This window comes from Streptopelia decaocto (assembly GCF_964273445.1).
Source record: "Streptopelia decaocto genome assembly, chromosome: 3".
Classification (NCBI taxonomy): Eukaryota; Metazoa; Chordata; class Aves; order Columbiformes; family Columbidae; genus Streptopelia; species Streptopelia decaocto.
The window spans coordinates 43,085,365-43,111,242 of record NC_138656.1 but is presented as its reverse complement, the minus strand read 5'-3'; the positions used below and the strand labels follow the sequence as shown (position 1 = coordinate 43,111,242).

General features: G+C 39.0%; 1 protein-coding gene across 1 annotated transcript in view; it reads left to right on the top strand.

Annotated features, from left to right (window-relative positions):
* The window catches only part of KCNK1 (potassium two pore domain channel subfamily K member 1), a 33,434-nt gene extending 8,020 nt beyond the window's left edge, over positions 1–25,414 (top strand). Inside the window, exons 2-3 of the mRNA XM_082050009.1 lie at positions 19,207–19,602; positions 22,512–25,414. Of these exons, the coding sequence (XP_081906135.1) occupies positions 19,207–19,602; positions 22,512–22,771 (656 nt within the window). The 3' untranslated portion in view covers positions 22,772–25,414. The remainder of the gene's footprint in view (positions 1–19,206; positions 19,603–22,511) is intronic.
* The last annotated feature ends 464 nt before the right edge of the window (positions 25,415–25,878 follow it).

Below are 25,878 nucleotides of genomic sequence, written 5' to 3'. Positions count from 1 at the left end.
TGTACAAAATCCAACTGAAGTCCTAGAGTAGTTACTGCTGATGACTCAGGAGACCTTAAGAGAAATGTGTCCAGTTGCTTTTTTAAGTGAAGAACCTAGCTGAAACCATAAACAGATTGTGCTTCTTATGCGTACAAAACAGTGATGTGGTTAAGACCAGGACTGAAAGGAATGAATGAAGCAAAGCTTTTCAAGAGGTTGTGCTTTAGAAAAGTGTCAGAGTGACTTTTGCAAGAGCATACAGATTTTCTCTCCCCTGGAAAGAAAAATATAGACATTCAACTCTTATAAACAGAGTATGAAACTTCCTTGCAGGAAAAGCACATATGCATAGAAGTGGTACACCAGCTGTCACCAGATCCCAAACATTTACTAACTGATGCTTCCTGGGCATTACCCTAGTCTGTACTCTAAACTGATTCAGTGCCATACCTTCTGAAGCTGTTTAAGCTATCACAGTATCTTTGAGGAACTGGGGGAATGGAGATGCTGAAGCAAGGAGATTGCTTAGGCAGCTGAGAGAGGCAGATGGGCTGGGAAACAGGTTTTGCCAGTGGAACAAGCCAACCCAGTAGTTTGCTGAGCATTGCTCTGCTTGTGTGTGAGAAAGTGGGGCTGTGCCCTCTGACAAATGGGTATACCATTTACCAGCAGAAACTTTAACAGAAGTTTTCCATGTTTCTCCTGAAAATGGTGAGTCCAGACTGTTGTAATGCTAACAGGGAGTAAAAGCTTTCTGCGTCTTTTTACTGACCTCTACTGCAAAGTGAAAACTTCTGGAGTAACCAGAATTTCTATGCAGAATGTTTTCAAGCATAATTTAATACCTTTGCAAATGCAGCTTTTGAGAGAACTGTTACCATGGTATGGTACCATGAGTATGGGGTTTTGTCATGTCTTTTGCTCCTTATGCATTTCGTGTTCCACACACTGAATGTATTTTCTGAAGATGTTAAAAATAACTCCAGAAGCTGAAATGGGAAGGCTAAAATGTACCTCTGAATTTCATCCTGCATGTAGTGTCTGAGTACCTCCTTTAGCTTTCAATTATTTAAAGACTGTTAAAATTGAATCAGCTAAATAACCTTAAATTCTTTAACAGTAGCTGCTTCACAAATGGCTTCTAAGAGTAGAAATATGAGTTGGTTTAAGGGTGTGGGGAATCAACCAGGATTAGATATTGAAATGATAGGGTTAAGACGTACATTGTACTATTATTTACTGTCGTGGTTGAGACGGACAAACGACATGGACCAAGTTCTTAAGTACAAACAGCAGTCTCCATTTATTGCCACAAACACCTTTTTATATAGTCTCTACCAGCTCATGTGTCTTTTCGCTATTGGTTACAAGTTGCAGTAGTAACATCTCATTGGCTAATTTTGCTATCATCCATGATGGCAGCACTGGCATGTCTTTACCTTAAAGCCTGAACTGAACGGTCTCTTATGTGACACTTGATCTTTTACTTTCTCTGTCCTTTTAAACCTTCATGGCACACTCCGAACACATATTTTGCTTGAATGAGCTTTTAAATTGTGATTGGCAGTCTTAGACATTGAAACAGGCGATAACTAGTGCCAAAGTCCAGAGGCAGGCTAGAGTAGGTATCCTCCTTTGTTTAGAAGTTTGAAATGGGTTTGTTATTCCAGAGACACCAAATGCAAAGGCAAAGCAAAAGGCAAAAGATTCCAATTTCACCTCCTCACCCATAGGCTGAGATCATACTATACACCAGGGGTGTCAAACTCATTTTAATTGGTGGCCACATCAGCCTTGCAGTTGCCTTCAAAGGGCTGAATGTAATTTTAGGACTGTATAAATGTAAGCACTCCTGTGTATATACCCCTGCTGCGCATGATTTTAAAGACAGCTATAGTGGGAAAAAAAACCTTGTGCTCAGAGATCTCAAAAATTAAGTAGCTTGGATGTTTAACTCTTGGAGAATTCATTGTACAGTCCTATAAATCTTACTTCATAAAAGGGGAAAAAGAGCCCCAAAAATCACTTGTTTTGTGTAAGATTAATGTGAGAAGGCCATGAAATCTCTACTCTGTATATTATTTTATTAGCTATTTACCCAACTATGTGCTGTGCAAGAATGGCATAGACCTTTTCCTTTGAAGCCTACAGCCTAAAGGAAATGAGAAAACCCTAGAGCGAAACGGCGAACTTCCATTTCTTCTAGAGTTTTGGAAGCTCTAGGCTGTATGATTTACTAATGGGCAATTAAATTTTAAACACTTCACAGCATGTCTTGTTACTTATTTTCATGGCTATATATTTATTTAGTGTTGGAATGCTGGCTCAGCAGTATAGCAGAAATGCCTAGGGCTCAAAAATGTGTCATTGTGTTACTATTTGAAAGGAAGGCCTAGCTACTGTAAACTGTAAGTGATACACAGAAATGAATGCAAAATGTTTTAAATCGTTTGAATGGTATGAAGTGCTCTTGTGTGAGGGTAAGAGATTAAATAATTTACCTATGTGCATTTGCATGTCTGTTGAGAAGTCCAGGCTGCCAACCTGGCTTCTGGATCACTGCTGCATCTCCAGTTGGGCAAGTGAAGAACTGTGAACGCTACATGATGTTGCGCTGCATGAATCAACAATCTGTGCTGATGAGAAAAGAGTATATCTACGGGCAAACTCCTGCCGTGGTTCATTATTGGAGTTATTATGCTTTTACATCCTATCTATAGTACAAAGATAAATTAAAGATTTATCTCCAGTCATATCTTTTAGTGCAGCTATTTGTACTAAGTGAAGCCAGCTGAATGTTCAGGTCATGCTTTCTGGGGGTAATTGCCACCTGACGAAGTTTCATGTGCTGCTTTGAGGAAAATGTCATTTACACTAGAAGTTATTATTAGCTATGAATCTCAACCAAAGCAAAAGACAGAAACTCTCTCCACACCTAAAGCAAAAGTTTGAGATCCAGGTTTTAGCCTTGCATTATACCTTGTCCTTAAATGCCATGAGGGAGATGGTGATTATCTTTCACATTTCTGAACCACCTTTTATCAGTAGATCCTGAAGCATGTACTTCTTTACTGATTAGAGCCCTTTTATTGTGTTCTGCATTTTGCGAGATTAGAATGATACTTCCGTATGTATTTTGTAAAAGGATGAACTAAGACAAAAACAGTTGTGAAAGGTCATGTAGGAGCCATTAGTATGGCTGAGAATAGGAGCCTGTGAATTATGTTTTGCAGTTCTCTGCTCCTGCTGCTAGGCTGTGTTCCTGTACAGTAAGCTGATTTCCCATCCTGTGGATGCACTTCAGCATGCTTTCACTTTCTTGCATTGCATATTCTTTTCTTTTTTCCTTTAGTAATAGCTTTTCTGCTCAATAGTATTAGAGGAAATTGCAGCTACTTGAATAGGGATTTACAGAGGCCATATTGAAGTGTGCAATACATGTTTCTGTATCTTTCCTTCAGAGGAGGCTCCAGAAGTATTGCCGCTCCCTTCTAAGAAATTGCTTGGTTGTGTACTTTATGCAGAAAACAAACTAAACTTGAGTTAGTGCAGCACACATAATCTACCAAATGCGTGGGTAGTCTTTGTGGGAAGAAGGCAGTGTTTGCACTGCTGTAGCATGCTGATTGGCTTTCCCTATGTCTAGTAAAATGTTTGCTCAGGTTGATGAAAAACTACACAGGCTGAGCCTACCTAACAGCTCCGTCAGTGGAAGGAAGATGTCTTGGACTCCTGATTCCAACCTTGTGGTCCAACCTTATTCCCTGAGCTGGGGCTGTTGCCTGCTGCACACAACAGTAAGCCAATTCAGTTTTTCAGACTAGAAGAAAAGTTTTCACTTTCTGCTGGATTGATTTGCTCTGAGTTATTGCAGTCAGGTAAACTAAAACCAATGCAAGAGGGGGTAGACCCACAAAGAGAAAAGGATCTTCTTTCTCAGCAGTAACTCTGGGATTAGATTAGGCATTTACCTAACAACTTGGTGAAAGCACTGAAAGAATCAAAAATGCATGGCCAAATCAACAACAGATGCAAGAAAGGAGCTGGGAGCTGGCAACCTAAGAACATGTTTCCTGTAATGATAATGTATCTGACAGTTGCTAGCTGCCCCTTGTAGAGGAGGATTACTTCAAGCAACATTAAAATGACAGCTAGGACAGCTGAAAGAACTTAACAGGACTACCCTTTGTTAATACAGATGCCACCACTAAGATAGTTCTTTCCGGTATACCTGAGGTACACGTGTCAAGGGGAACTTTATTTTTAGCCACTGGGTAAGTAGTGTTAGGTGATAAATTGCATAATCTTTGAAACCAGTAAGGAAGTGACACAGTCATACTGTTGTGTTTAGTTTCTGTAACTAGTTTACAAATTATGATAATTGACAATTAGAAGAAATCGAATGTGTGCATAGGGTCAGATACTTAAAAATAAATTCCTCCCTTGAAAAGATGTGTTAACTATCAATTTACACGTTGGTGGTCCAGGCTCTTCAGTGCTAGGCCTTTATTTTGGAATTACCAACCATTTTACATTCCATCTCCTTTTATATTGAGGTCTGAGAGATGCCACTGACAGCATCTCGCTTTCCTTAGTCACAGGTTGAATCAGTCCAGCTTTTTTCATGTTTGTCACGGTCTGAAAATGCAAACACTGACAGGAAGGTGCTGAGCAAGGGAAACCTTTGTATGATTCAGTCTTCAGCCTGGATGATTGCTAAGTGTTTCTGATATGTGTGCTACCTTAACATAATGGGATTTAAGGAAATGGAACTCAAATACGTTGGTCAGTATTGACGGTCTTTGACTGACATGATGGGTCCAGAATTGTGATTGGGCACTTGGACATTTTTGGTGAATCATCCTACTGATTAAGTGTTGCCCACTCTCATTATATGCAGGGCTATCTTGTTCTGTCCTTGAAGTTAGAATGATATATTTTTCACTAGGAAAATCATCCTATAGTTGTAAGAATTCTGGAAACATCTAATATCCCACCAAGAGACATTTCTCTAACAAACTGAAGAGATGTTCACAGCTTTAAAATAAATTGCCATTGATCTAACCAGGCAATATAGGGTTTGAATATGACACAGCATTTAAGTTGCTCTGTCTGTATCCTTACATTTCTGGCTAAACATCTTTTATCTGTAGTTTGCCTTTCTAAATGCTACATCAGTATTTCTTAATAACCCCTTCTAGATAGTGAAAAACATCTACATGATTCTCTTGTGAACAGAAATAGTATGTGCAACTACAATGCTCTTCCTTTCCTTTACTAATAGAACATGCAGTTGTGATTATCCTGAGTATCCAGATTCCAGTGTAACTAATACCATTTATGGTCCCCACAATTAGTGTTTGCTATGCGGGATGTCCTAAACATACAAATGATTCAATAGGACTAGCTTATCTGTAAAATTCACTTGAGGTTCAGTAAGCTAGTTTTCACAACAGCTGAATTATTTCCCCATTGGGCCTTGCAAATTAATGTTCTATTTTGAGCATAAAACTGTGAGTATATTCAGATGGCAGACTACCATCAAGCATCATATGTAGGACACTGATTTAGACTTTAGAATAAGCCATTTTATCTAAAAAGTGTCTCACTTTGGCCTTTGTGTAAATATGGCCTCTTAATTATGATTAAGTTAGAAATAAATATTCCAGAAGGAAAAGTGGAGACCGATGCACTTCAGTTCTGTGTGTTTTTATTAGTTGCTTTAGCAATTTTTATTATTTGTGTTAAATTTATTTGCTTCTATTTTGCTTCATGTGCTGTTGAATTCTTGTTTCTGAGAAACAGTTGTCAAAACAAAAGACAGAAATAGAATTTCTTGCCTAGAATGCATTATGATATCTGATTGTAAGATACTTCAGTATCTCATATGTAAATCAAAGACAGGTAAGGACTGTGTGTCTTCCTCAGCCAGCCAAGGGAGCTGATGCTAGTAATTTCCCCAAGTTCCACATGCTAAATCGGTAACATGATTAGAAGTATAAATTCCTATTCCCCTGCTGTATCTTGTAGATAACAAATACTTCCATGTGAGGTTGCATTTTAATGAAGAGGTTGCTTACAGATTTGATTTTAACTCCACAGCATGAAATGGCCTAGTTTTTTAATGTTGTGTGATAATTCCTTACTGCCCACAATACCAGTTTCATTCACTGTTTTCGTGCTCCGTTCTTTCTGATGGTGCAATAAAGCAATTTTTGTTTCAGAAGCGGAGGTGGGAAGCATACTAATTTGCAGCTGGTTGTTTCTTTTTATTCCCAGATGGTAGGAAGAACAACTGTAACTCATTTCAGTGCAAGAAATGATAAATTAGACTAGATAGGTATTCTTTACTAATTGAACACATGATTAAAGCACTGCAGTAAGTGCCACTGCAACACATTCAAAGCTTTTGACACATCCCAAGCTGCATTTGAGATGGTAACAGATGCAAATTATCAATTTTTAGAAACCTCTTCCTAGTAAACTGCACCAGACTTCAAGCTGAGTACCATACTGCACAGGTGCTGGGCTCAGCAGTGGCAGCTGGCACATCCCTGTGGTGCACTGTGGATAAACAAGGTCCTTCAAGTGGTGAGAGGCTGAAGTAATTCATAGAACTTTAAAACCCGTTACAGGAAAATGTGAAGATGTGGGGAGATAAAAAGTTGTGGCATGAAATGAAGCTGTGGTTCCAGACATTTTCTGGAAGGAAGAAGCTCCACCTCTACCAGTCTCTTCAGCTTCACTGCTAATTAGATGCTAAATGCATCTTACCTGCTAAATGAACTTTTCCATAGGTGCAGGCTGCCATATCTAAAGATGAAATCTGAAAGCATTACTGTTATGTAAGATGTATCATCTCTATGCTGCAGTCAAGCTGAAAGTCTCATCTTGCTCTTTACCAAATTAACAAGAAAAATGAGAAGATCACTATCATGGACAAACTATGGACTAAATCTAGTTAATAATGTGAATTTTCTTTCCTAATCTCTCTGCCAAATCATTTTCCATGTTAAGATTTTTCCTACATTGAATATTTAAGGCTGTGAATCCCAGGAAGAACTGTAGAAAGGCTGGTACCCCACCTCTTTCAATACCTTGAAGTTGATGTCGAAGTTCTTAAGAAGGTTGTTAATGACCTGTTTCACTGACTGCACGTTGATCTTGGTGATCAGTGGCTTCAAAAATCTGTTATTGTGGAAATGCTGCTGCACATGAATTGCTAAACATCATGGTGCAAAAACCCTCAAGACCAGCACAAAACCTAGTCTTGTTTTCTAACATTTCAGAGGACTACAAGTAAAGCTTTCCTAATAAAGCTCATTCATATTTATCTTTTATCAAATTTAAGTTTGAGACTTAGAGTTTGTTCTATCAGGAAAGATTCATAATAAAGCAGTCTGTTGGTGGGACCCCTACTTTGATACAGATTTTTGACCATCTGTTGCCTCATGGGCAGGTAAACCCATAGAAGAATAATTGGAATTTTCCTGATGGAATTCTCAGAGCAGCCCTCAGAAAGTCTCACCTTGCTTTTGGCCTGTTGGTTGGATTTTATTTAGCAGGCTTTTATAATTTTCAATATATTTTTTTCTCCATTGGAAAATGAATCTGAGATTACAGTGAAAATAACTGTTGAAACAAGGTACATGTTTCTTTACTTTGCTAAATCTTCAGTAGAAGCAGGTGTTAAGATGTGATGTTTGCATTTTGGGTAGGTATTTCCAGAGATGTGCTGTTATTGAGAAGTCTGGGGATGGGGAGGGAAATCCCAGCACCAAATGAATCCCGGTTTGATTGCAGTTTAACCCTTATAGGGTCTTAAATCCAGGATAATACTGTAAGAAACCAAAGTCTAATATAGATTTAAGATTGTGCGGGGTTTTTTTTGTTTTGCGTTGGTTGGGTTTTTGTTTGTTCGTGTTTTTCTTTTGTTTTGTTTGTTTTAAAAATACTGTTAACTTTAAAAACAACAACAAAAACCCCAAACAGCAAACTCAGAAATGCATATGTATCTCTTGGCTATCATCTGTGATAGAAATAAAGCCTGAATGCTTTGCCACAGATGTTTAGCAGGTCTCGGTGTGCTGAATGCACTTGCGTATTTTAGTCTTTGCTCCTGCCTTGAGCACAATGTGGATCTGTGCACACATGGAGGATAATATGTGCCTCACCTGGAGTACTGACACCCTTGTCTCGCACATGGTAGGTCCCTTGTTGGTGTCAAGCATTGGGTGCTTTTGCAGACTGTGCAGGAGGGGCCTAACAGTTCCCTTGGGTTGATGGTGTCTACTTTGCTCATACATAATGTAGCCAGGTGGGATTAGCAAGATCCAGTGTCAGGCCTTGGCAGGAAAGAATGCTATCATTTTCCACTTAAAGTAATTATCTTTTGAGTTGTGTTTCTCTCCGATACTTTTATTGAAAAGAGGTAATATTGCACCAAACACTAGCTAATAATCATCTCGGATGTGGAAGGGACATACTAATTTCTGTACCTACTCTTTTGTCTGCACTTGGTCCCTGTGCAGTGGATTCCACTACTGCTGTGCTGATCTAGCACAACATATCCCTCTGTTGTGTGGTATCTTCACTGAGCACTTCTATACAACTCCCCCATATGGATCTTAACTGCTGCTATGGGAATGACTTCATCATTACCATCACTGCTATATGGTTGTAATGTTTTTCACTTCACTAAATAGGAACTATGGGTAAATACTGGCTAAACCATCAGTTGTCTAAGTGGTCAACATGTTACTGCTTGCTAGCCATTCAGTATGCCCAGCAGGTTGTAGTCTTTTTGTCTGGTGTGAATTGTCTTGCATGGTGGTGTTCGTATTATTGATTGATGATGGCAATTCAGAAACTATAGGTGAAAGTCTTTCCTACAAAACATCTGGAGCCCATCAGAAATGCGAAAGCCCACTTCACACTTCTGGTTCATACTTGTAGAGCAATTTTGGAGTGTGCAGAGTAGATTTCTTTTTGATTGAACAACCTGAAGCACACACTCTTGGAGAGCAGTGAAGCACACCTCAGCTGTTACTGCACATCTAGTCTTTGTGAACAGAGTAGAACAAATCTGAAGTAAACCCTGGCTTCCCTAAATATAATGATGAATTTAGGTCCATATTACCACATATTCCACTCGACAGACCTACATTTACTGTGCTGTAATAATACTAATGTAAACAAGGTGACTTTTTGTATGCGTGTGTGTGTGTTTTGTTGGTTTTGGTTGGGTTTTTTTCCCCTGTTGCTATACTTACATTCTAGTAGCCAAAATAATTGGTCATGGGTAGGAATTAGCAGATACTTCATCTTTTAAGTAATATGATCAAATGTTGCTTTTTTTCATTACATTCAGATGAGACTTTTAGAGTAAGATCTCAGCTCCTGTTGCAACCAAACTACTTTCATGTTTTAAAGAACAAGTTTTGCTGACAAGCCCAACAACACAAAACCATTTTCTTCATCATGACATCTTGTAATTTCTCCTTCTGTCTCTGAGACGTGAACAGTATAAAAAAATGATCACAACTTTAAAAATGGAAAATTACCATCTATAAATATATAATTTCCGTGGATCCACCTGCACTGACTACAGCTTTTCTCTTACTGATTGAAATGACAACAGGATACTTGTACTGCTTTATGTTTTGTCACTCAAACTTGATTGGAAAATGTTCTTAACATGCATTTTGATATTACTGTTTGTGGCTCACAAGGGCAGCTAACTCACAGGTGGAGCAGAGCAAAGCTATTTTTATCAGTCTTCAAGAACATGTTTTTTTCCTAGTGTGAAAAGCCATGTCTATATTTTCATCTCTACATGAGAGAATATATTTATAATTCATATGAAGGTATGTCAGAATTTGAAGAAAGAAATAAAAGGTTATTTGTGCTTTATTGTCGTTTATCCTGAATATTCAAAGTGACAACAGTTCCTCATGCTGCATAATTGGTACAGAAAAAAATTGAATTGGAAAGAAATGCCCAGGCCACAATGTCAATATTCCCACCTCCTATATCTCACGTTTAGATATAAAGGTGCACAGCAACCTTAGTATTGTACAGGGTACAGAAACTTCTCCACATACAGACAATTCTCCAGCATCGGCAGCTAGGTTGGAACAAAGGCAACAACTGTCTTAATGCATTTCCTAGCTGGAAATAAAATGAATATTCCTTGGAGATCATAGAAATGGGTTAATGGTGAACATGAATAATGTAAGGATTTCTGTGCCGTAATTTTGGAATTATAGAAGTTTTTGGAACATGAGAGTTCCCAGGACTGCTAAGCTGCAGAAGGGGACAGCATGTGTTGCTCTAGAAAATTTTAAGTGCACTTAAAATAGCAAAAAAAGATACAAGAGTTCTTGTTACAAACAAACTACTGTAGTTTTCCTATAGTGAAGATAATAGGTATGTACATAATGTATGTATTTATTCTGATCTTGATGGTTAAGCTCATCTGGAAAGACGTAAAGTACTTTCACCATAATTTATGCAAGGAAAACTGAAAGGCACACCAGCAACACACCCCAGTGGCAAAGAGGGCTAATGGTATCTTGGGCTGCATTAGGAGCGTTGCCAGCAGGTTGAGGGAGCTGATCCTTCCCTCCTACTCAGTACTGGTGAGGCCACATCTGGAGTGCCGGGTCCAGTTCTGGGCTTCCCTGTACAAAAAAAGATATGGAACTACTGGAGCGAGTACAGTGAAGGGCCACAAAGATGTTGAAGGGACTGGAGCATCTGTCCTGTGAGTGATGGGAGAGACTGGGACTGTTCAGCCTGGAGGAGAGAAGGGTCAGGGGAAGCTCATGAGTGTATGTAAATACCTGAACAGGTAGGTCAAGTAGTGATGATGGCATATAGATGCTGTTGTGTTGCACAGTGCCCAGTACCATCTCGTTCTTTTTGTGTCCACTGGTTGCCTCATATTTTTATGTTTTGAGGGCAAGAAAATATTTTTATTCTGTTTTGGTAATACAATAAATATACAATAACTGAAAAGCATATCAATGGTAGTGACATTTATTGTGGGATATATGAAATAATTTCATACCAGTTTTAGTTTAGCTTTAAATATTAATTAATTAATTCTTAATGCTTATTAAATTTATTTTAAAATGTTATTACTGATTTTTTTAAGTGTATTTCTATATGGGTAGTTATTTATTTTATCTATATAGAAATAATTTTCCACCATAAGGGCCACCCTGTGTGTAGGTGCGCTGGTCAGTCAGAGCTTTTGCAGTCCCTTCATGTGGGACTCCCAGAGAACACATGGAGTTCGGATTGGGCTTACTGCAGGAAAGGGGATACCTTTTCAGAGAGCTAAGAACATGCTTAGTAGGAAACTGAAATCATTACCCTTTCTGCTCCTTGCATAAGATCTTGGGTATGTTTATTTATTTACTATTAGCCTTTGCCACACTTTCTGAACGTGGATGTGTTACATGTGAATATGTAGCTATATCCCCTGTCACGCTGGTTATTTAGGCTGACCCAGATCATATTCGTCAGAACAGGAACTGAACATCAGTGTTTTGCCAGCACTGACACAAATCCTTGGACAGTTTTAAACAATACCAAATATAAGACCATAAAGCAAGCTGTTTATCTCAATGTATTCAGATAAACAGTGTGGAAGTATTCCTTGTCCTCATTCAAACATTTTCCCCAGTTCCATTTCTCAGCGTCCCCTTTTTCCAGCATCTCTGGATGCAGCTTCCAGCGTGATTTCTTTGGGCAGCTGAAATGTTGCCTCCTGTGCGGGAACAGATGTGGCAGACTTTGTATGCTTTGCAAGATATAAATGTTCTGACATACAGCTGTTCTGGCAGAAATTGTTTTGAAACGGCATTTGAACACAGAAGCCAATATATCCATGCCATTGGCTTGGTTTCTTGGGTTTGGATTTTGCTGACAGCCAACCAGACTACTCATACAACCTTATTATAAAACTATGTTCAAAACCATTTCAGCCTTTCTTGGTGCAGCAGGTTACATTGTGAGCCTCTTATATGAACTGATTCTTTCTGAGGCAACTCCAAACCCAGACAGTTCGCAGTCTTCGGCTTCGATAACTGGTGGCAGCAAAGGACAGTCTCAGAAGCAACTGAAACAGTGTACTGTTAGTAAATACATGCAAATCAGTGTGGTGGACTTGTCATTTTGGAGAAGATCAAATGCTCATGGTTAATTTAATTGTTTAAATCTGAATGTACCACTTCCATTCTAGTAAGGTTTGAGGGATATATTATTATTGAAGGAAGCTGGAATAGCACCATATCTCCTCAACTAGAAGTTTAAATCACCCTTGCTGGTCTTGTGTGAGGAGGAACCTAATGAGTGTTTTCTTTGGTGGCAAAACTGGTTTAAGAGGTTTTTGCCACACCCTTCATCACCTCCCTAATTATGCCAGTGCAACTCCTGAGGACTTCACTGTAAGCTTTGATTAGTGAAATGAACTGGGTTTCAAACTAATATCTTCCCCACTTTCCTTTTTTTTTTTTTTTTAATCCAGATAATTTCATCAACTCATTTTACAGCACCTTCTCTTCCTCCCTCCTCCAATGCACCCAAAACCAGTTCCATTAGTTCAGCTGAGGAGGCAACAAAACATAATATCCAAATGGATTTCTTCTGCTTAAAAGTGCCCATCATAGTGGCATTTTTCATCCTTCTTTCTGCCACGTAGGGTAGCTTATCTCAACCTGGCTAGAAATCAAAGTTCTCAAGTTTGTATAACAAAACTGTTGGGAACTTTTAATTTTTACCTCTTTTTAACATATAACTCTGTTTTAATGTCTTGTTTTAGTGATATTGCTCTGTCCCAAACCTCTAAGAGTTCTGAAAAATCTTTTCACAGCAGCACAATGCTACTGTTTTGCGTATTTTTAGCTATGGGCCAGTTTTCATGTCTGTTTACAGTCCTTTAAATTATTTTTTCTATCTGTATTGCAGGGAAGAAAGGCTTATGTGCAATGGTGTACTAAAAGGCAGGTTAACTACCTGCCTATCAGCCATCCTTAAAGCTGGTCCTTCCCAGTGCACACCTGGTAGAAGTAGAAAAAGCAAAATACATTTTCTGAAAGAATTTGGTTCTTAGCAGATACCTTGGTGCGTGTAGATATGCTGTGTAATACAGCACGTCTTTTTCTAATTTCTTTCATTCTGGATGGTAGGTGACAATTGACTGCAAATTTATGACCCAGTCAGCTGCTGTACTTTACATAAACTTCCTAATCAGCTACTTCAATCGTGATGTTGGTTTGAACTCTGTAGGGCATGCTTCTGGTCACTTTGGTTCCTGCTGTGCTTTTTCTTGCAATAGAAAAAATGCTTGACACTTATGATCTCTCTTACCTCATGGGTCTATCGTCACCTGACGTTTCCTTTTTACCATGGAAGATAATAGACCAGTTATGAAAAAGGATGTATTTCACTGTTAAACACAGTGGAAAATGTCAAAGGTTTATAAAAGTAAAAGTGTAGAAATTATGTAAATATTATCATTGACCTTCATCATCATATTCCGGTGAGTCATGTTATGCTTGGAAGGAATGAAAGATTTTTGCATAACTTTAATACATAGCACATGATTCACTTCATCTATTGGGGCATTTTGAGATGATGAGCAGACATAAAGGGCTGACTTATCTTCAGGGACCTGACTTAAATTAGGAAAGGGATGAGCTTGCCTGTCATGTTGTGCCACCGTGTTGGGGTTGGGTGTTAGGACTCTGCGATTGGAATGGGCGTGTCGGGGAGGACACTGTGCTGAAGATAACCCACTCCCAGCCCTGAGAAGCTCAGTGGTGTTGTAACAGGTCACCTGGGGCTAAGGGGACCTGAGCTAGCAGTGGCTTGACAAAGCCAGTGGTAGGAAAGAGGAAGAAGAGCACCTGGCAGAAGACAACAAATGACACAAAACCACTGACTGTTTAAGTCATGAAGGGAGGGGAGTGAACTTTAATGCTGTGGACAGTGGTCCCTATTCATGAGAGCAGCTCATGAGAGCAATTGTGGACAACTGATGCCTGGGGATGTACCAGAGGGGCAAGAGGAAGGGGCAAGAGAAAGAGCCAGTGTTGCAGCCACCATGCACACCTTCCAGGTTTCATCACCATAGCCTGGGAGAGGCTTTTTGGGGGAAGCTTTCCCAAGGGCTGTGGCACCTCTGCCTGTTGGTTGCCTCATCTGATGTCAGATCCATTTATGACATTTCAACATGAGCTCTTCAGGGCAACCTCTGGCAACTTCTGTGTGGAAGTCCAGGCTGGGGTATCACAACACAGAATTGCGACACCTCTGCGCTCTGGCACTAGATGCTCAATTCAGGGTCTGGAAAGACCTGTAAGGTGATGACTGTTTCTTAACAGATAGAAGACCAATTAGTGAGCTACAGGGGGGACTGAACTATGAAGAGACAAAACTGCTTAGATTGGTCCAAGCAATATCTGAGAAGGATGAAAGTAGAAAACACCCAGTCCCAACAGATGCCAAGCTAACACAGGGTGGAAGAGCAGTGTGACATGCTTCTACACAATACTGGGTTTGACGTGGGCTGTTATGAGTTGGACATTCTTGTAAGCTACCTAGAGAGTCTGGTAAACCAAGTCTAATGGTATTTAAAAGTGGAGGTAGAAAATTAATCTTACCTGTAATATGATGATCAATGCTGCATATTTCTCTACAAAGTGATCTAACAGGAACAATTCGACACAGGTAAGACAGAAGAGAAAATAACTAAAAGAAGAACTTACAAGAGGGTTACAAACCACTGAAAAGTATAGAAAAGTCATGACCAAGACTTTTTAGAAAGATATAAGAGCAAAAGACTTAACTTGAAAGACAGCAAATGGAAGAGTATTTTATTGAACACATAATTGACCTCACTCACAGTACTAAGATCAATGTAAAAGATTTAAGCATTTTAAATGATTTTTTTCATAAGCATTTTTGTAGACTATGATGACATTCAAAATTACATCAGAACAGATAAAGACATCTTGAATATTTATATAATCTTATAGCAGTAGAAGTCCTGCTCCAAGTCATAAGACAATAAATGACTTTGAAGGAAAAAAGTCCCATGTGAATAGAACTGAAAGCCAACTGTCTGCATCTTGTGGGGTTTTGCTTTTTGTATAATCAATCAAATATGATCTGTCTCAAGACACCAAGCTAGATGCAGCATTGATCTTATTTAATTTGGCAAATCCTGCTGATCTTGTACACATTTTTTTCTGTGAGCTTTTTTGAAGGAATTATACCTCTAAGTGCCTAATAGACAATAGAAGGGATTGTATGTAATATCCTTTTATCTCTGGTGTCACTTTGCTTCTGAGTTTGGGCAGGTTATCTGAGGGCTTGGGTTTTCGAAGGTCAGTGCTTTTAAACAGGTGATTGTTATCGGATATTTACTTTATACATATGAAAATACAGCATTCAGTAAATCTTGGCCGTCTTCATAATCAGTAACACAGTTATCAGACATGGTACATGGACAATTTCATTCTAGTCACCCATAGCAAGTCTCCTTGATAGAATACAGAAATGTCTTTGTAAGTAGTCTCATATTTGTGAGCATCTTTTTCTCATAACAAAAAGAATATCTTAGGATAGCAATTGAAATGCTTCTGAACATGCTGGTTTCCACTGAAGAAGGCAACTTGGCATATGTTTTGTTATCTATTATTTATGTAGAACTAGCATGTGGTAGGTACTTTATGGAGGGGTTATAGAAGGGAATTTCCCTGAAGAAGTACAGTACAAAGGAAGCTACAAACAGGTGCAGCAGCAGAGATGGAAGGCAATAGAACGCAAGTGTCTGAAAGCAGACTCAGAGTTATCTCCTGCCTCGGATCTGTAATTGCCTCTCTTTAAATGTATGGCTGTGTTGGTTTTTTTTTAATGACTTTTGTACACTGATGACTAAGATTATAGGCATTGTTAGGAAAAGTCACATAAGTAATTTCATACTGTAAAAACGGATCTTTTTCCTCCCCACTTGCCATAGCCTCATTGTGACTGTTTTAGCTCAAGTTTTTCAATGCAATTATTCCCAGGCAGTGACTCTGTATCCTGTGTAGCAAGCAAACATTGATCACTCATCCATTGCTTTTGGAAGATGACATCTTCTTACTGCTGCTGGTTGAGTGGACCATATATTCTCTCCTCAATCTGAAACTACTGCTCTGTAGTATTATAGTTCCTGTAATTGTTAGTAGCTGAGGAGCAGATACACAGTCCCCTCAGCTGTCCCTTGAGCAACGTTTAAACCTCAGCAGAAGGGCAGAGCAGACCTTAGGAGGTAGCATGTGGTTCAGGCATCTCAGCTAATTCTGTGAATTGGGAAAATGTTCAAAGGGTTAACCAGGCAGGCTAGTCTGAGCACCTGGTTTAATATAACCTTGTTGCAAACTTTGCTGTAGTAAAGTCTTTCTCATTCTACACTTCCCTCTGAGTCTGGGTGCACACTCTGTAGCACCTGGAAGGATAATGTCTGTCCTTCAGAAGGAATTATTAGAGAAGTATTGGAGAGGGAACAGAACCCCTCCTCACCAAGAAATGAGCTGATTGCTGCCTGGGTCCCCACTGAGGCCAGAATTAAATCATCATCAGCCTGCTCTGTGCATAATGAACTGGCAAAAGTGTTAGGGGTTGGTTGGGTGGTTCTTTTGACTGGTTTTTGGTGGTGTGTTTGGTGGGGTTTTTTTGTTTGTTGTTTGTTTTAATATATGCATGATACAGATGTTTGGGTTCAAATTAATGAAAGCATGGATTCATTGAACAGTGCAAATGTGTGAAATTTAGGATCCTGCAGCTTACAAGGAACTTTCTAGACCTGCAAGCTCAATTCCTGCTTGTCACGTATAACCTCATGGTATTGCAGCATCCATAAAATGAATGAAGTGGATTAGTCCAGATGAGGTCTGATCTGCATCTTAAATAACACGCCTCTAGTTGTGCTTTATTGAAGACACCATGATGTGGTGGAGCATTGCAGTTGCCTTTTTTGTGTTTTTGTCACATGCATCAGTTTTAGATATCACATGATCTGTTCAAAGCACACATCTTTCTTTTCTTCCAAATTTACAGTTGATTGGTTGTCCTGAAAAGCTTTCAGGAAAACTAACCAACTGGGGCTGGATGTGAGATAGGGAAAAGACAGAGAACAGAGAAGGAGAAAATGGTTAGTTCTTGAAGTAGGGGAGTGTCACAAAGGTTGTTCCTTCGACGCTTGTGTTGGGGCTTGTGCTGGTCAACATAGTGATAAATGACCTGCAAGGGGGAGGAAACAAAACTTACTAAAGACACAAAATTATTTAAGTCAGTAAGGGTGATGGAAGAGCTGCAGGGCAACTGGGCAATAAGATGGCACTTGAAAATGAGTGTGGATAACATATTAAGTGATGCACGCAGCAAAAACAGCCACTGTTTCACATATGAAGTGATGGTATCTGCACTGGTCAATCCCCCGGTACCTCTGAGGGGCAAGATCCTGGGGTTCTGATAGACAGGGCCAAGAAAGTGTCAGCTCAGTGGTAGTCACAAATGCCAATCAAATGTCCAGCATGATTAGGGATGGAGTAGAACACGAAGTGGGAAACCTTCCCTGCAGCTTCATGAGTCTGATTCAGCTGTGTCTGGTGTGCTCTGTGCAGTTCTGGTTCTCTTATCTCAAAACAGATAAAGCAAACAGAAGGTGAGCAAGGAAAGAAGGCATTAATTAATATGATTTTCCGAGGTTCAAAAGACTGAGATTGGGTAAATTATTCATAATGTCATTAAAATTCAGATACAACTGAAGTTTCCTGTCAAGTGAGCTAACACAGAGAAACTACATCTAATGAATTTCTTCTCTACGACTTTGTTGTAATAAGACATTTCGCCCATCTTTTGTTTTCTGGAAGTGTCTCTATGCATTTTAAATAAAATGAACATTTCCTTTTCTTACTCCGCTGGTGCTTCTACTGTTAAATTCATTAATGTAGAGGGGAAATACCTTGTGTTCATATAAAACCTGAAAGGGCTTGCAGAGCAGCTGGTTTCACGGGGAAGCAGGTATGGGATTCCTAGAACCCCTCGGGGCATGTCTGGCCAGTCCAGTGCTGCACTGGGCAGACTGGGCGAGTGCAGAGTGAGCCCAGTTCAGGGATCAGAAGCAGCATGACGCTGTATGCACTGGTTTCTGCCAGGGGTCCTCAAGGTAGCTAGTTGCAGTACCTCTGGAAAGTGCCTTGTTACACAGCACTAACGTAACCCGAATGAGCTGGCATATGTGGGGCTGCAGAATTACTAGGGTGTCTGCTCTTGCTTGGTTTGATATTGGTGTAAAGACTACCCAAATGAGATTTCAAGATATTTCCTCTTCCTTACTGCAATGAAAACAAAATACTCCATTTTTTATAGTTGGCAAACAGAAGAAAGCATTCCAGGTTTATGCTGGATTTACTGTTCTTTTTCTGTGCCTATGATTTACATTTACAACCAGGCTGTCTGGCAGAGTATGCTTTGGCAGCGTAGTTGCTTGCGCTGGGTACAAGTGGAACTGCACACATTTGTGGAATTGAGATTGCTAGCCATGATCAGCCTGTACAACAGTGAATACATTCCTGCACTCTGAGCAGATCAGCATTGATATTTCCAGGCAAAAATCCAGCCACAGTGGTTAGATCCCAGGATTTGATGTGAAAATGTTTGTTCTGATTTTAGTTTTCTTTTATCAACTAAACACCTTCCGGAGGCACAGAAGTATATAGTGTGGAATGCTGATTAGAATACTTCTGTATAATTTAAATGATTTTCACAAAAGGGCTTGGTGCTTTACTATGAAGTAGATCTAGGAATATTTTTCTGAAGTATGGATTATTCCATTTGACAAGGTGAGTGAAAGAACTTATATCACTCTGTAGAATTAAACAAAAAGGTTAGCAGGAAAACCCAGAATAAAACACGGATTTCCTGGCATAAGTTCCCACTTCCTTCTCCGAAGTAAGCGTTTATACAATTATGTTCATGATTTTGAAATATTGCTTATTGATAGTACTTAGGCTTTGTTTGCCTTTAGGCAGCACTTGTCAAGAATAGAATTCAGAATTAGCAATATTGAAGCAGATTTTTTTCCTTACACAATATAGCCAAAATCAAATTGCTACATGAGCTCCCAGCTTTAGCTCAACTTGTGTCTCCTCTGCTTTGTTCCAGGTTATGGACACACAGTGCCTTTATCTGATGGAGGAAAGGCCTTCTGCATCATCTACTCAGTCATTGGGATCCCCTTTACGCTGCTTTTCCTGACAGCAGTGGTACAGCGCATCATTGTATATGTCACCAGGAGGCCTGTACTGTATTTCCACATTCGCTGGGGCTTCTCCAAGCAGATTGTTGCAATTATCCATGCTATGCTCCTTGGGTTCATCACAGTCTCGTGCTTCTTCTTAATCCCTGCAGCAATATTTTCTGTTCTGGAAGATGACTGGAATTTTTTGGAATCTTTTTACTTTTGTTTTATTTCCCTGAGCACCATCGGCCTCGGAGACTATGTGCCAGGAGAAGGCTACAATCAAAAATTCCGAGAGCTGTATAAAATTGGAATTACATGTAAGTGTCAAACTAACCAGCCAAGTAAAAGGCATTTTGTATATTAAAAAAAAAAAATAAAATCAGACTTTACCTCTCCATTCTGTGGATGCTGATTGTTCTCTGAGCTGTCAGCTAGAAAACTGGGCATTGTAGGTAGCTGTGCAAAGAGAAAACCTTTAAATAAGATCAGTCTACTTAGTTAAGAGAGAAGCAGCTAAAACCAGAATTCCATTGTGCCAAACCATAGCTATGTACTGTCATATTAACAGTAGAAAAAAATGCTCACATTACTGTTATGAAAATGCTTAAGAGCATCTTAGGCTAAGATTTCAGTGCATCACAGAGCCAAGGGGATGATCCCTGTAACGTAAGGTCATCTTCTAAGGTGAGATGACAGGTGTATGGAGAGGAATCGAGGAGCAATGGGAAATGAGGCAGAACAGCGAAGTTTCTGACCCCAGTTGTAACAGAAGGTAGTTGAAGCTGGCACTGGTGCATACCAGCTGTCAAAGAGAGACAAGTAGATTGAGATGATGGCAAAGCAAGACCAAGAATGTTAAATTTAAAATAGTTTTATTATGTTTAACACAGAAGAGAGGCACAGTCACTGATCACAGAGATCAGCGATTCGATCAAAGTAGAGCTAAGAAAATTATCTTTGTGTTGGCACTCTGGGTGAATGTATACTGAGGGCAGTATTCGCCAGTGACAGTGTTTTGAAGTATCCCAGTTTCTGATACAGCTTCAGTCTGTGCAGTCCTGGGTCATCAGACGCACTGGTTAAAAGATCTGAATGGCCAAACCAAACCTTTCCTGTCAGGCCCATTTCTTAGGCTGATACACATTTGTCTGTGCTCCTGTGCATGATCCAGCAATTGTAATGTAGGTGAAGTGTCCATTAACTTGGATTTGTGTTTTACCTGAAGAACGATTGGGCCTTGAATTTTCATTCCTCAAAGCAGCCAACAGAACATTTTATTTGTTTCTCCTGCCAGGCCTGTTGTCATTGCAGGAGATTTCCCCCTCTACCCATTGTGTTTATCTTGCCAGTAGTAGCTTTTAATTATTACCCTGCTGATCTGCAGAGTTCATCGGAGGATGCCAAATGATGAAGTGAATGGAAAAAGTCATGGCTTGTAAAGGCCTTGTAGAACTTCTAGCCATTCTCAAACCTCAAAATCAGAAGAAAACATTATGGCTCAGATTATCCTTTTTGAAACCTTACAACACTTGGGAAATAAATTACAGGAAATACTAAAACGAAAAAGTAGCTTTTAGGCAGTGTTGTAACCTTATAATGTTTAATTTCAACACTTTTTAAGGTCCTAACTTTTAAATTATTCTTTTTCTTTCATGTGAACAATTCAAAGAGCCAAACAAGATGTATAGACTGTTTTCTTTTGCTGAACCTAATTTTCTTCTAGAAAAGTTTTGGAGTTCTACATAAGAAAACGTGTAATGAGTGCTACATGCTTTTCAAGAATTTTTAGGAGAACACAAGTCTTGTTCTAAATCAAATGATGATCAGTTGGACTGAATTTCAGAGATAATTACAAAATTCTCAGTGCAGATTTATAGATGCCTTTCAATTGGCATAGCTTTGTCACTTCTTCCTTGTGTTGATACATAGCTCAAATTTGGTGTCATGAGATAAAGCTTAAAAGAAAATAATGAACTTTAGCTGTAGCGCTGATTTAGATCTGTAGCTGGTATTGCGGTATTGATTTAATGGTGCTCCCGGAAGGAAAAATAAATTATTGCCAGTGAATAATCTGTAACTGTAGGTGAAATATTTATGCCTTTAGGTAACATAGTGACCGTATGTATGTTATAATACTTAATCTGTGTTGATCTTTCAGCGCATGTAATGTTCAGCCTTTGGATGAGCATTTTGTACTAATCATTACACACTTAGCTTCTCCTTGATTTCCTCATTGAAATGATGAAATATTCAAATAGTCATGCTCCTTATTAAACTGTAATGATCAGTGGCCGGGGTGTAGTGAAACACGGAGATTAAGAAATGCTCATTTTAACACCTTCCCTCAAATTCTAGATGCATATATTTGGAGAGGGAAAAAAAGCAAACAAACAACAAACCAAACCAAAAAAACCCCCAGCACAGTGGGCTGTTAACCATATGAAGCTTCATTTTCAAAAGTCTCAGTATATGAGCGCTGACTATTCCCTTTAAAAATCAGGGTCAGTGTACCACTGAAGTCATCAGTAATATCATTTCAGTAACACTTCCATGTTTATATAACTTATGTTGGTAAAACATGCCAAATAATCTGCAAAGTGTCACCAGATAGAGCAACTTTGTCATGTTTTTTAAAATATCAGCAGTAATTTTACAGTCATTTTTCATTTTATTGGTTTTGTACACGTTTCTAGTTGCTTTGTTTTTCCACTCATTTCAGGGTGTTGGATATATTTTCATAATTTTAAAGTAATTCAAAAGTTTTCATGAATTATAAGTGATTTGTACTGCTAAACTGGTACAAACAACAACTATAACTAGCTGCCATATTTTTACTTATGTTATAACATGTTGGAATATTAAAGGAAAAAATATTTTGAAGAGCACTTACAAAGGTTTTAAGTAGGGGAGCATGCACGTGGCAAATTGTAGTATTCTGTTTCGTGTAATGCCTTTACATATTTTTCTCTTGTACAATTGTAACAGAATTAAAGCCACTAGCATTACTTTATTTGATTGTGCGGGGTCTTGTTGATTGCAGAATTAAAAAGGACAAAAAGGATTTGACAGTCCAAAGTGGGTTACAGAGCTCTGGAACTGGGTCATGCAGAAAATTAACATACTGTTCAGAGATGACAGGGTGGGAAAAGTTACAGGGTTAAAACTGTTTCAGCCCTACTTAATTTGCTAATAATTGAAACACTGTTTTGTTTGGTTTTGTACCCAGGTTATCTCTTGCTGGGCCTTATCGCAATGTTGGTGGTTCTCGAGACTTTCTGTGAACTTCATGAACTCAAAAAGTTTAGGAAGTTGTTTTATGTGAAGAAGGACAAGGAAGAGGACCAAGTGCATATAATGGAACATGACCAGCTCTCCTTCTCTTCCATCTCAGACCAAGCAGCCTCTATGAAGGACGATCAGAAGGCAAATGAGCCTTTTGTGACTTCCCAGTCCCCAACTTCCAATGACAGCTCTCTAAACAATTAATACAGGGGTATCCATACCATTGTTTTGGTGCATTTATGCTACTTACCATAAGAAATAGAATGCCTTTTTTTTTTTTTTCTGAAAATATAAAAGCTGGAAGACTGTGCTACTTTAACAAGGATTCATCACTTCTGACATAGAAAAGACTTCTGGGAAAAATGTGGGAGCCACCCTGGGAATAGGGGAAAAATGTAGGATGTGGCTGGGAACATTATGCCATTCTGCTTGAGGGAGAAGGAGTTAGGTGTACTGCTTTCAGAGGTGCCAGAGAGAAAGGCTTGCACAAACAACTTCATCCAACATCTTTAGGAGAGTAGGCCTTCAGTGACATCCAACTCATTTGGTTGGATGTCCCATCTTTCAACTGGGTGGCATGGCAAATCTTGGGATGTGCACTTTTGATTGTCAGAAGTGTAGTCAAAGATTTAATCCAAACACACCGAGTATCTGAGTCCAGAAAACATTTCTAGAGCAATATCTATAGATCTGCTGGGGTGGGGAGTATCTAGATCATCCCTCTGTTACCCAGTAACTTGCAGGTGTAAATATTAAATCTAGGAATGAAAAAACAAGGCTCCAGTCCCTCTTTTGCCCACGCCATTTACATTCAAATTAACCACTTCCTTAAGAGATCCTCCCCATCACAAGGAAAATGTTGTCCTGAAGAGAGTGTGCCTTGAGTCTTCCATGCTGTTTTTTTGGTGTTTTGTTTTGTTTAGGAAATACTTTTGTAAAGTCTGAGAAGTAGCGAGACCAGTTTTAAGTGCTGGCTGAGATGGGGTTTATGGAAGGGAGACAGCTGCATTCTGGTCCACTGAAATGGGTAGGAGTGGATTTTTAGCTGTGTGGAACAGAATGAAAAAGAGAACTGAAATTCAGCATAGGCCACGATTGGCAGAGTTCTTATGGCATTCTCCTAGTAGGTGGTTGAAATCTGTTTGTCAGAAGGACTCGGTGCTGTTTCCTCCACAGTCTAACCCAGCGTGTGCTCTCTGCTGAGCTGGTAGGTGAATGGAGGAACAGAAAGAGTGGCACCTTTGAGCGCAGCCCCTTTGTCTTTTGCTTTTCTAACTAGTACTCAGAGCACTTTGGAGGAGAAGGGCATGTTTCAGGGCAAAACAATTTTTCAGTTTTTCATGTGGCAAGGAAAAAGGAAAAACGTCACATTTGGTTCAGATGGAACCGGAATTTTTTCCCCTTGGGAAAAGTCACTAAAGTCAAGATCTTGCTCAACTTCTGAAGCTGGAACCTCTTTGGCTGTAACAGGAGAGGTGTTTTAGTCCAGCTACCAGTCACTGTGCTGAACGCAGGGACCTCAGAGTGAATTTTGGTGGGCAGGAGATGAGACTTAAGTGCTTGTAGTACTCTCTCTTCTGGCCGTAAGAGTCTATGATATGGGAATCTTGACAATGCTTTGCAGTGAACAAAAGATCTGGAGCACAAATAGCCATATTAGGACAACCTCCCACATAGGAATAGTGTAGAGGAGAGCCTTTTCCCTGCAGTGCAAGCATGCCAGATTGCCTGTCATTTGGCTTTTAGAGTTTAGAGCTGAATACTATTTTACTGTAAAAGAAAACGCAGTGTGTCTAGATTTAGCGCACGTGGAAAAAATACTTGAAAGTAAATAACCCAAAATATACTGTGTTTGAGCTTAATTATAGCTAGCATCAAACAGATTTTATATCTTTACTGGAAAAAAAGTTACTTTATGGTTAAATCAGCTGAAAGGCTTCAATTAAAATTTATATTTATAGAAAAACAGAGTGAAAGATTTTGGTTGTTTTGGGTTTTATAGATTAGGTGAGAGCATACTGTGTTTGCATGTTCCCAGAGAAGTGGCTATTTTTATACTGCCTAAGTTAATACGGTTCTACTTATAATGAATGTTAACCCATATATATGTACATATATACATACAAATATTTATATACTGTACCTATATCATAAATCATCAGAATTTAGCAGACTTAAGAATGGCATTTTAGATTTTTTTTTCCCTGGGCTTCTCTTTATACAATGAATAATTCAAAACTGTAACATTTAAATGACACTGACCTAAAATTAAGAGTACTGTACAACAAGAAACATTTATACTTTTTTTTTTTAGTGGAATTTTATTGTTTTCAGTACCTTAAAGTTCAAGACTACTTTTAATTTCAGTGTAACATTAAGCTCTAAAGGATATGCACGGATGCTAAATAATATACAAAGCTAATTTTGCAGTGTGTCCACAATTGCAAAATGTAGACACATGAAAAGAAAGCACAGATTTCAAAGCAGAAGTGATAAACTAAACAGTATACTGTGATGTAGGTGAGTATTTGTTATTTTAAACTTAAATAAAAAGTCTGGCTTTTGCCTGCTTGCACTATGAAGTGGGGAGTATTTTCTTTAGTGGTGTGTGTGCATGCACATACTGTGCAAAAATTCTGTCTGCGTTTGTCAAGATTGTGCATCCTTGAGTTAGCCTTCCTCAGCTCAAGGAAGGGACCATTAATGCCAGAGTGTTACCTGACCTTGATATTAATTGTAGCTTAGTATTGTGTTGATTATTCCAACAGAAAAAAAGAATTCCAAAGTGTGTTTGGCTTTGTTTCAGATGCTGACTGATTATAGCAAATAAAAAAGAGTGGCATAACATTTATCTTGTCTTTATAACCTAACTACTCCAACATTTGATGAAGCTTGAAAAAATGTCATTGCAGGATATTAGTAGCACAGATGAAAACAACTGCTTTCATTTCCTACAGCTTTTACATCTTCATGTGAAGCTAACACACAAGATCAGACTAGTTAAATCTGGAATCTAGATCAGGAGGAGGAAGTTTATCGTGCATGATCCTTAGTATAAAGTGCATATCTTTCACAGAGACAAACTGTGAAGTTGGTGCATGTAAAGCCAAATGGAGGGCGTGGATCATAAAGCAATGGTGCTGAAACAAAAATTGCAAGCGGCAGTTAAAAATGTGAGTAAAGGACTTGTATGCAGAAGAGAAGTGCCTGGGTCCTGTCCTCACTCTCCTGGATTCAGCTGATGCAGGCATACATCCCATTAATAGCTTTGTTCCCACGCTACAGCTGACATATGCCACCTTCTGTTAGTC